Raw genomic sequence first — 12,323 nt, 5'->3', positions numbered from 1 at the left:
ATATTATCAATTGAAAAAGAATTATTAAACAAAACTCATTATTAATAAATTATTAATAGCTTTTCATCTCAAAAGATTAGAAAAATAGACAGAATATTATATACAACATTCGAATAACAAAATTAAAATCTCTCGGTAGGATTTAATTTTAGGCCACCAATTGAGTTGAGCTGCCTCGGTGGGAAGAACTTTATTTGATACATGCTTTAATTAAAAAGATAAATAAGTAGGATGCCAACTTTTTTTTTTTTTTTTTGGTCACGTCACTAAAAAACATTTGTTTTGGAAACAACTGCCATGCCCATTTAAGCATTATGATTGAATTAACCAAAAATATTTACTAATTAATCCTTTAAAAAGATAAAAGGAAGATAAAAGTATATAATTCAGTGGTGGAGATTCACTCATGTCTATGTTTATGGTTTTCTCCTATGATCGCTATATACCAAGTGATTGTACCTTTTGGTTAGTATTTAAATATTAAATTTTAGACTAAAATAGTTAGTGTGACTTTTTTAGGGATATGTACACAAATAATTTGAAAAAAAAAATAATTTTTTTCAACAAAATAAAAAAATAAGTTGGTCACTGCTGGACCAAGCAATCACTACATAATAGAGTCTTCTTAGTTGGACATTGGCCACACATTCATTACTACCAAAACCTTGAGTAGAACACAGGCTAAAGACGAGAATGATGCAGCAGCAGCAGCAGCGTCTCTACTTGCTTGTTTTGGTGGCAATGCACTTTGCCGTTGTAGTCGGTGATGATGATTTTAGCAGAAACGACTTCCCTGCTTCTTTCGTTTTCGGTTCCGGTTCTTCTGCTTATCAAGTCAGTAATGCAATTTTGAAATGGTAAATATTGGATTTCTCACGATCGACTACTTTAATTTGTTCGGCACAATTTGAAGGTAGAAGGGGCAGCATTTGAAGATGGACGGACTCCTAGCATTTGGGATACCTTTTCTCATGCTGGTCTGTTTTCTTTAATCCTTTCCCCCGATTTAATTGAATATTTATGTTCCTCTCACCTTAACACTACTTCACATTTTGGTTATTTAATAAATCTACTACTCCTATCAAAGTTCATATTGTAAAAAGAATTATGGTATTTTCTACTTATTCCAGTTTCATATCCATGTTATATAGATTAATGTAGTTGATAGTTGGAAAAATGTATGATGTTATAAAAGTATGCTGATTGAAAGAGTGAAAGGAAAACTTAAAAGGAATATTACCAAAACCACAATATTACTGGTCTACTTCTAACAAGATTACAATAACAACAACCCAGTAAAGTAAAATCCCACAGGTGAGGGGGTCTGGGGAGGGTAGCGTGTACGTAGACCTCACCCCTACCCGATGGAGTAGAGAGGTTGTTTTCGATAGACCCTCAGCTCAAGAAACTTCTAACAAGATTAAAGCTCCAAATTAAAATCACCATCCGGACCAATTAAAATTAGTCATTTCCAAACAATGTAATATGATTATGATTATGTGGAAGTTTTTCCTTCCATAGTCAAGACTATGTGGTTTCCTTCGGACAGCTGAGTCTTTGAATCCCATAAGCAAATCTAGGACTTAGGGATCATCATGCTTCAGATAATTAGAACAGCAAGATGCATTAATTAAATCCAGGATTAAAATTTCCAGGTGCATACAATGGAGCCAATGGAGATATAGCTTGCGATGCATACCACAAATACAAGGTATAGACGGATGAAATGAACTTTGATTTAACATAATTGATGATCAATTTGATTGCTCTAAAAAATTTATCTATTCCAGGAAGATGTACAACTCATGGTAGACACAGGATTAGAAGCCTACAGGTTTTCCATTTCGTGGTCGAGACTTATTCCGAGTAAGCTTTGTTATTCCACTGCTCAGGAACCTTACTTTATCTTATACTCGTGTTTTCTTTCTTCTCATACTTGAGATTTTGTTTTTATTTAGATGGAAGAGGACCTGTCAATCCAAAGGGGTTACAGTATTACAATAGTCTCATCAATGAACTTGTCAGTCATGGTTAATACCTTTCCTTGTACACTACTTTTCTATCTTTTCAATTGAAAGTTTGAACATATGTTCTTGCTGTTAAGAGATCTGGAATCGCGCGTTTAAAGTGCTAGTAAGTAAAACATCTGATAATTGGCTTTAGGGCTCCATGTTATGCTTTTGTATATTCTCAAAATTGTAGGAATTCAACCACATGTAACACTATGTCACGATGATGTGCCACAAGTACTTGAAGATGAATACGGTGGATGGCTAAGTGAAAAAATAATGTATGCTGAATACTTTCCACTTGTAATTCTTCGAAAATTAGGAGATATTCTGCATATATTCTACGACATCTGACTGATTTCAACTTGACAATTCATATTATCCTTTTAGCAATGACTTCATTGCATATGCGGATATTTGCTTCAAGGAATTTGGTGATAGGGTTTTGCATTGGACAACTGTGAATGAGGCCAATGTATTCGCTTTGGGTGGTTATGATTTGGGATTTACACCCCCAGGGCGCTGTTCCCCACATGTTGGAATTGGACCTTGCTCTAGAGGCAACTCTTCAACCGAGCCATACATAGTAGCTCACAATATGCTGCTTACTCATTCATCTGTTTTCAGATTGTACAAGAGAAAGTACAAGGTGTCATCATTAAGTTCATTTCAAAATAACTTGTGACTATTACTGAGTTTCCAAAACGAAATAACAAAAAAAAAAACTAACATATTTGCAATGCAGTCAACACAGCATGGTTTTGTGGGATTAAATATCTTTGCATATCGATTTATTCCTCATACAAATGCAACGGCAGATGAAGGTGCAACTCTGCGAGCTTATGCTTTCTACCTGGGTTGGTAAGAGCACACCTTTGGCCTATTAACATAACATCTCCTCAAATTTAAGATACTCTGCACTAAGGAACTACTTATTCATTTACTGCACAAATGAGTGGTTGTGCTTAATTATTTGGTTTCATTTTATTTCTCATCTCCACCGCAGGTTTATCAGTCCCTTGATATTTGGAGACTATCCTGTCACAATGAAGGATAGGGTCGGCTCGAGAATGCCCACCTTCACCAGACAAGAATCTGAGCAAGTTAAGGGTGCTATAGACTTCATAGGCCTAAACCATTATGCTACATTGCATGTTAAAGACCGACCGAGTGCCTTTGAAAGAGATTATAGGGACTTCAGTACCGATGCAGCAATACAACTTGTATGTAAGTGGCTGATGCTACCTGAATAGAGATACTTTGACATTTGAAGATCATAGCTGTCTTTGCTGATCACGTTAATCTAATGATAAAGTTGAGAAAATCCAAATGAGAGGACAAATGCCAGTTTTCTAGTTGATGTCATCAGTATTTCTCTGTTATGGATATGTTCATATCAAGAAATTCACTACTTTATCTCTTTAAACAGTTGAGCAAGGTGGTGTTACACCCAAAGGCGAGGTGAGGCTTGGGACATGCATGATCTTTAGATACACCTTAGTGTTTTTTTATCTGTTATTCACAAGTTGTTTTGACTCAGTATCCATGGACACAACCGGGTCTCCGAGCAGTACTGGAGTACTTCAAGAAAACTTATGGCAACCTACCAATTTACATTCATGAGAATGGTTCGTCTCTCTCCCTCTCTCGACGCTTGTGAATATTTGAGTACATGAAAGTTGCTTTAGAGGCTTTGACAATTCAATAGCGCACAGAGCTTTCTTTGAACCTCATGAAGCAGTGTTTTCTGAGAAGCTTAGCATGATTTCTGTTGGCAGGTCAGACGACACCACGAAACGCGACACTAAATGATACGGGTAGAGTAGAATATTTGCATGCTTATATCAGGAATTTGCTTGATGCTATGAGGTAAGCCCCTCCCACGTCACGGAAACATTTGTTATTAGTTATTACTCATTGACTGCAGACATAGACTTGTTCCTTATGTCTTCGGTTAAAAGAACGCTAGTCTGAACTTGCATATGTGTTTCTTTTTCTCATACTCTGTGTGGATTGGCTTTTTAACACTTCTTGCCGCAGAAAGGTTTTGTATCATCTTATCAATTTAAAATGTCTTCTCTGTCCTAAACTGTTTGAGCTGATCTTCACTAGTATTATCTTTTGGACGGAGGGTCTAACAATTATATTAGGTGTTTTTGGGCCTTCTTTCTGATCTGTTTGCCATTTATCCCTACAATGCCTTGTTATGATAGGAATGGATCAAATGTCAGAGGCTACTTCTCATGGTCATTCTTGGATGGTTTGGAGTTATTGGATGGATATAAATCGGCATATGGCCTATACTACGTGGATTTGGACGACAAAAATTTAACAAGATATCCAAAGCTTTCTCAACAATGGTACTCCAATTTCTTAAAGGGAAAAAGTCGCAAATCTAATGTGAATCTTGAAATTGGGAAGGAAGTTTCTCATTCTTCAGAGTCTGAATTTTCTTCATAAGTATCTCGTGGTTGTATCTCGACCTAACTATGGGATTCCTCGTTATTATTTCTGCCAGTCCTTGCATACAATAATCCATCAGCTGACTTTTCCTTTTAAAGTGATTGCTTACTTTGGTGGATATGCTATTTTTTTTTTCCACGTCTCCATTTGTTCAAGGTGTAAAGACCAATCCCAATAGTAAAGTAGTAGTAATTTGGTTTTGGGGAGACCTCGAGGCTCATTCTAGTTCACAACTTGGAAAAGCAACTAACTTAATAAGATAACTATCATTAATTACGATCCTAGAACAAAAGGCTATGATATTATAGATGATGGGATGCAGAAGTCTGGAGCGTCTAAGTGTTCCTGATACTTGTAAGAGAGGAATCATAGAGTTGATTTGTGTACCTAGGCATTATTTGGAGTTACATGGGGAAAAAACGTATACTTCCGTTCTGGCGAAAAGCTAGTCAATATTTGGATTGTTACTCCTTCTATTCCAGTTTATGTGAAGCTATTTCCTTTTTGGTCCGTTTCAAAAAGAATGACCCCTTTCTAAATTTGATAACAATTTAGCTTAAACTTACAGTTCTACCCTTAATGAAAAGCTTTTATAGCCACACAAATACTCTGGGTCCCTTTTTGACTTGTTTAGGACCACAAATTCCGAAAGTCTTCATTTTTTCTTAAACTTTGTGCCCAGTCAAATAGATTCACATAAATTGGAACGGAGGGAGTAATAGATACTTTAAATAAGACCACCCCCATTGTCAACTTGTAGAAAAGTTTTTAGCTCCAGCTATGGTTCTTGTATTATCCCTCTTCCACAGACGCTCCTGCATTTGCCAAGAAAGTAGCACAAAAGTCCCCCTGCCTTGCACCAGTTTGTGGTGGATAAGCGTCCTTTTGGAATAGGAACGTGCAATTCTGAAGAATGATTCAGCTCGAGTAAAGTGACGTCGCCTTATGAGAGAGCACATTGCGGAGCGTCTCGACCTAATGTGTTTCTTGTGTTGTATTTTCTAGCAGAGTTCTCTGGCTTTTTAGGTTGAGATACTTTATGCACCATTTGGTTCGCTGCTTTAGAAGTCTAGTAGCTTTGATTGATCAAAGAGAGGAAAAGTCAGAGACACCAACTCCCGCCCCTCAGAAACTGTTTATGAATCAGATAAAGAATTATATTTCATCTGTTACTCCACAGTCTATCTTGGAAACGAGGTAGCTGTAACTCTTGCTTGCGCATAAGATAAGAGCATGCCCAGCCATTGCATGAATCCAACCTCTGTTATCTGGGTGAATTCTTGGTACAATAATAGATATTATGTTCACTAAAGCATCGACATATTCAACCCGTTGTATGGGTCCAAATTTGGCAACCACGACCATTACCGAGTAGGACGAGGAACGAGGTTATCATGATGCACCGTCTAATGGTTGTCGTGGTGAAAGACAACGATCAAGGGCGGTCAGTCGATGCATGACATCCACGACAGTGTAAACTTAGTGGGAGACAGTAAGAATATGCCTTTCGAATATTCTCTATGTTGTACTTCTTAGGGTTTTTTGGGAGATTGTCCCTTATAAATAGGAATAGTGAGTAAAGAAAAGGGGACAGGAGGAAAAAGACAAAATAACACTTTGTAAAAGAATCATCTGAGAGTGAATACAAAAACAGTCTTGTTCATCTGAGAAGATCCAAAGATTCCCCAATCATCTCATACTTATTCCCCACCCCCGCGCCGATTGCATCTATTAAGATTGATTGTGCATTTAAGTCTTCACATTTATGAGCATTTATTTGATTCCAACATATTTGTTACATCATTCATCTTGCTTACTCCTTCCATCACTTGATCTAGATTTTATTGTGCTTGACTAAGATTGACCTCATCATTATCATTAGTTGTTTTAATCAAAAAGGTTTTGACATCTTTTGATCAAACAATTTGGTGTCGTCTATGGGGACATTTTTAGTTTAGATTTCAGTTTCATCTAGATCACAGAAAGGATAGTCACCTCTTCCTAACTTTGCACAAACTAACAATGGCAGGAAAAGGAGATGCAAGGCTAAAAGCAATAGCAGGTGTCACAACCAACATCTTGAACACCATCAACGAAGACAACAGGGAAGATAACGAAAACGTGACACCAAACACCACACCTAGGGAGACGCTTCACCTCCCCCGCATAAAAGCGTAACTGCTTCACGCGAGAAGGAAGCCTCCACGTCTACAATAGGAGAGGCACCACCAGCAGTAAGAAGACTACTAGAAGAGTGTCTAACAAGCACTCTGAACAACATACTTGATAAACCCGCTCAAAGGGATAATAGAGACATTGCACACGTAGATGCCACGAAGATCGTTGACGAATAAGACGTCCCCCGCACAGGTAACACTCACACTACTGTTGACGCAGGTAATGGCACACTCGCAATCGTTCTAAAGAAAATGAAGGAAATGGAAAATGAGAATAAGGCACTCCGTGACCAGATGAAGGAGCACCAAGAAAGGGTCGACAAAATACCAGGCGTCCCAAAGCTGTTACCAAAACGGGACGTTGGTTGATTCATCGAGCAACCATACAATGAGGAAGCAGCCCCCCATGCCATTCCAAAAACCTTCAAAATGCCACCATACCTGGAGATATATGACGGTACTACCGACCCAGAAGATCATATTATCCACTACGTCATAATCGTAAAAGGTAACGATCTTTCGAAAGAATAGGTACCATCGGTTCTATTGAAAAAGTTTGGTGAAACCCTAACAGGGGGAGCCCTGACCTGGTACTCACAACTACCAGCACATTAACTAGCAACGTTCGAAGAAATGGCAGACAAGTTTGTCACCGCTCATGCAGGAGCTAAAAAGGCGGAAGCCAGGGTAAACGACATATTTGCCGTCAGGCAGATGCACGGCGAGGGACTCAGGGACTTCTTAGCTCGATTTAACAGGGTGAGAATGAGCTTTCCAAATGTGTTAGGGGAATGGCGGTAGCAACCTTATAGAATAGGTTAAACAGGAATGGGTCGAGAGCGACCAGAAAATTGTTAAGCAGGCTCATGAAATTTCCTCCAACCACTTGGGAAGAAATCCACAACGCCTACTGCACCGAGGTAAGAGCCGACGAAGAGGACCTCAATAGTCCTATCCAACGGTTGACGTCAGTTCAAGCTGAAGTAAGGAAAGATCATCGCAACGACGGTCGAAGAGATCAGTTGGGCCCGATTTTGGCCGAGAAAGGTATCAGCTCTACATCAGGACATCCATCACACCTCCTCCGCGACATACAAATGCCCCTCCTCGACATACAGTGCCACACCGACACGAGAAAGGTATGCCTCCACTCTTATCTGCTCACAATTTGGGTGTCTCTCCTTCAGAAATAGTGTACGCACTAGAGAAACTCGGCATGAAGGTATAATGGCCGCAAAAGATAAAGTCTGACCCAACCACTCGGAAGTCGAACGTTCTTTGCGAATGCCACCAGGAAAGGGGTCATAGAACCGAGGATTGCATAGGACTGTGGCAGAAGGTAGAAATAATGCTAAATCAGGGGCACCTGAAAGAGCTTCTGAGCGACCGAGGACGGGCTAACTTTGCCCGTGGACGCGAACAACCCCAGGGACCTCCAAAACCGACCTCTCCTGCTCGTACCATACAAATGATAATCGGCAGAGGCGATGACACAACAATTAACCATGTAAATTTCACCACCACACATAAACTCAAACGGTCGATCACTCATGAACGGTATGATGACCTCGAAGATAGTACCATTTTCGATAAATCAGATACCAATAGTTTGTCTTTCCCTCACTACGATGCTCTTGTTATCACTTTACGTATTGCAGATACTAATGTAAAAAGAATAATGGTAGATGACGGAAGCATCACGTGTATTATCCATCCTCGAGTCCTCATACAGATGAGACTAAAAGATAAAATAATTTCGCGTTGCATAATACTAACAGGTTTTAATAATGCAGTCGAGCGAACGTTTGGAGAGATAGTGCTACTCATTCTAGCCGGAGGAGTCACCCTAGAAACAATGTTTCACGTCATGGACGAAGATACTGCCTACAACGCTATCATATGACGCCTATGGATACATGCCATGGGAGTAGTCCTGTCAAGTCTCTATCAAGTAATCAAGTTTCCTACTCCATGGGGGGTATTCAGCATTCGGGGCGAACAACGCACCGCACAAGAATGTTATCGCATCACCCAGGATTGCACACACACCCAACAACTCAAAGGAGCAAGTGCGGAAGCATAGCAATCAGCAATGTCGGGAACCAAACTCGACGTACGGACAGACATTATCAAGGATCCCGAAATTGTGGAAGCCTCCGATTCGACAATAGAGGATCTCGATCCCGTTCTACTAGACAATAATGACATCACAAAAAAGGCTTATATCGGGCGCAATCTCTCGAAACCAGGTAAGTTTCGTAAATATTTAACTGACATTGTCGATCTGTTTGCCTTCTCCCATGCAGATATGCCAGGCATCCCGAAAGACATCGCCATGCACAAACTGAATGTTGACCCCCTCTGCCCGCCAGTGCGGCAAATAAGGAGGAAGTTCAATGCCGCAATCAATGAAGCCATCAGCGAAGAAGTCGATAAGTTGCTCGCAAATGGTTCCGTCCGAGAGTCAAAATATCCCCAGTGGGTCGCCAATGTGGTCATGGTAAAGAAGAAAAATGGAAAGTGGCGGATGTGTGTAGATTTCACAGACCTAAACAAGGCATGCCCAAAAGACTCCTTTCCATTGCCACACATTGACCAACTCATCGACGCAACAGCGGGACACGAGTTGCTAAGCTTCCTAGATGCCTACTAGGGTTATAACCAGATCCTCATGAAGGAAGAGGACCAGGAGAAAACCACTTTCATCACTCACCAGGAAACGTACTGCTACAGGGTCATGTCGTTCGGACTTAAGAATGCAGGGGCGACGTACCAGAGATTGGTCACCAAGATGTTCAAATATCAACTCGTCAAAACAATGGAAGTCTACATCGACAACATGTTGGTTAAGTCGAAAAGGAAAGAAGACCACATCAATCACCTGAAGGAAGCCTTCGACATATTAAGGCGGTATGGCATAAAATGAAACCCCGAAAAATGCGCCTTCGGCGTATCCTCGGGCAAATTCCTCGATTTCCTGGTGTCACAAAGAGGCCTCGTGGTCAATCCAGATCAGATTAAGGCCATCGAGAGAATACCGAAAATATTAACCAGCAAAAAGCAGGTACAAAAGCTGACAGGTCGGATAGTTACCTTGTCAAGTTTCATCTCACGTTTATTTAACAGGTGCTATAAATTTTTCAATGTGCTAAAGAAAGACAACGGGCTTTAGAGGAATTTGGAATGTGTCGACGCCCTAAGAAAACTAAAAACCTACTTGTCCTCGCTGTCATTACTCGCCAAGGCAGAAGCGGCTAAAGGAGCCTGCTTTGGTGACCCTACAAGGAAGTGTTGCTCATTAAAGTCAGCTTCAAACTTCCGGTATCCACTTATCCCAAGATAGGTGGGAAATTCATTCTGGAGAGCCAGGCGAATGCCTTCTTGTCTATCTAGCCGTCTCTGAAATTGCGGTAAGCGCAGTTTTGGTCTGTGGAAACAAAGGTATGCAATCTCCGATTTACTATATTAGCAAAACTTTAGTTGATGCCGAAACGAGGTATCCCCACCTCGAAAAGTTGGGTCTGGCGTTGGTCATAGCTTCTGTGATGACCCAAAAGGTCATCACTTGATTTACAAGTCAATTCTGTGTTCCGAGGCCTTAAAACCTTCTTTTACCTCACCTCGATTTGTGTGCATAGTCCGGGCGTATATTCGGAATGCCTTTATGTGAAAATTTGATAAAAATACTAATTCAACCTTTAAAATTAAATTTAAGTTGATTTCGATCAATATTCTAGGTAAACGAACCCGGACCCGTGATTTAATGGTCCCGGAGGATCCGTAGAAAATTATAGGACTTCGGCGTATGCCCGGAACTGAATTCCGAGGTCCCAAGCCCGAGAAATGAATTTTTGAAGAAAATTATTTAACTGAAATTATAAGAGTTTTTGGTAATTTAAATTTGTTTGAATGTGATGGTATCGGGCCCGTATTTTGGTTCTAGAGCTTCGTACAGGTCTTATATGGTATTTAAGTTGAACCTGTGAAATTTTGTAAGAAACGGACTTGATATGACGTGAATCGGACCATCGGTTGTTAAAATTTGAACTTAAAGAGTTATGAAGATTTTTCTTTGATTTTGATGCTAAACTCGTAGTTCGAGGCATTATTTTGGTGATTTGATCGCACGAGTAAGTCCGTATGATATTTTTAGGGTTGTGTGCATGTTTGGTTTGGAGCCCCGAGGGCTCGGGTGAGTTTTGGATAGGGCACGGGATGTTTTTACACTAAGGAAAGTTGCAGGTTTTGCTGCTTCTGGTGCACAAACATTTTGTACATCGCGATCGCGTAGTAACTCTCACGATCGTGAAGGGGAACTGGGCTAGGGGTGGAATTTTCCCTATGCGAACGCGAGACCCAGGTCGCGAATGCGGAGCATTGGGGGGTTTGCTCTACGCGAACGTGACCGGTCAACCGCGAACCGTAGCTTTAGTATGGGCTGGACATAGAACCTAGGGAGAACTACGTGAACGCGACCCCTCTATCGTGAACGCGAAAGCCAGACTGGGTAAGCCTTCACGAACGCAAAGCTTCTCCCGCGATCGCGTAAGTCCACCACTGGCAGCTCTTCGCGAACACGAGAGTGCTCACGCGAACGCGATGAACACTGTCGCCCAGCACTTAAAACAATAGCAAAGTCGGGATTTAGCCCACATTTTCATATTTTCAAAACTACAGAGCATTGAGGCGATTTTCAAGGAGCAAGTTCTTCCCCAAAGTATTGGTATATGATTCTAAACATTTTTCTTTCGATTTTCCATTGCATTTCATCAATCTTTCATCCAAAAATCTAGGGTTTTTATGGTAGAAAGGGAATTTGGGTAGAGTTGGGCCTTTTTGAATAATTGGAATTTAGACCTCGTTTTGGGGTCGGATTTCGAAACTAATTACATATTTGGGCTCGTGGGCGAATGGGTGATCGGGTTTTGGTCCGACCTCGAGTTTTGAGCAAGCGGGCCCTAGGTCAATTTTTGACTTTTCGGGGAAAATAATAAAAAACCTATAATTAAGCACTGGGTATGAATTCTTTAGCATTTATTGATGTTGTTAAATTAATTTGGGTTAGATACAAGTAAATTGGAGGCGAATTCTAAAGGAAAGCGGTGTTTGAGGCTTGAGTTGGCCGTGGAAGTTCGAGGTAAGTGTTTGGTCTAACCTTAGTTTGAGGGAATATGTATTGTGCTTTATTTGCTATGTGCTAGTGTAGTGTACGACGTATAGGTGTGGTGACGAGTATCTATACGTTGGTGTCAAGCATGCCCGTGAGTCTTAAATTGTGATCGTTGTGTTTCTTAATAAGTACTACAATTGCCTAAATTGTTGAGTATCCATGTTGAGCAAGACGTATGATTATCTTCTTGGTATGGGTTTATTATTGAGCATTGGTTCTAGTTGAGGTTTATTTGTGAAGTTAATTGTTGGTACAAGTTTGGTTATAGCTGATTCCCTTGCCGGGACGTATTTATTTCTTATTGTTGATTCCCTTGTCGGGATGTGTTTATTCTTGTTATTGATTCCCTTATCGGGATGTTGTTGTTGCTATTGTTTGGGTGAGGAAAGAGAGAGAAAGCACGAAGGGTGGTGTCGTGCACATTCATATTTATGCATATGGTGAGGAAAGAGTGATAAAACACGAAGGGTGATGCCGTGTACATTTTCATTTATATTGATGCAT

General features: G+C 40.4%; 1 protein-coding gene across 5 annotated transcripts; it reads left to right on the top strand.

The window, feature by feature from the left end:
• The first annotated feature begins 628 nt into the window (after positions 1-628).
• Positions 629-4,569, top strand: LOC107811249 (beta-glucosidase 11). 5 transcript variants are annotated; one of them, XR_012693920.1, is made up of 13 exons: positions 629-834; positions 914-977; positions 1,641-1,711; positions 1,791-1,866; positions 1,959-2,030; positions 2,203-2,290; positions 2,400-2,658; positions 2,755-2,870; positions 3,016-3,232; positions 3,439-3,470; positions 3,550-3,637; positions 3,788-3,878; positions 4,223-4,569. XR_012693920.1 is itself a non-coding variant. In XM_016636137.2 (13 exons), exons 1-13 carry the CDS (start codon positions 694-696, stop codon positions 4,467-4,469), a joined length of 1,551 nt encoding a protein of 516 aa, XP_016491623.1. In that variant the 5' UTR covers positions 630-693; the 3' UTR covers positions 4,470-4,569. The 5 variants fall into 5 exon arrangements, 4 of the variants coding, with proteins under 4 accessions (XP_016491623.1, XP_075075271.1, XP_075075272.1 ...); XM_016636137.2 differs by having other exon boundaries at positions 630-834; positions 1,656-1,711; positions 3,016-3,236; XM_075219170.1 differs by having other exon boundaries at positions 630-834; positions 3,016-3,236.
• The last annotated feature ends 7,754 nt before the right edge of the window (positions 4,570-12,323 follow it).

The sequence above is a fragment of the Nicotiana tabacum genome, chromosome 8, assembly GCF_000715075.1.
Source record: "Nicotiana tabacum cultivar K326 chromosome 8, ASM71507v2, whole genome shotgun sequence".
NCBI lineage: Eukaryota > Viridiplantae > Streptophyta > Magnoliopsida > Solanales > Solanaceae > Nicotiana > Nicotiana tabacum.
The sequence above is the reverse complement of the archived record's forward strand: the minus strand, read 5'-3'. Positions and strand labels throughout refer to the sequence as shown.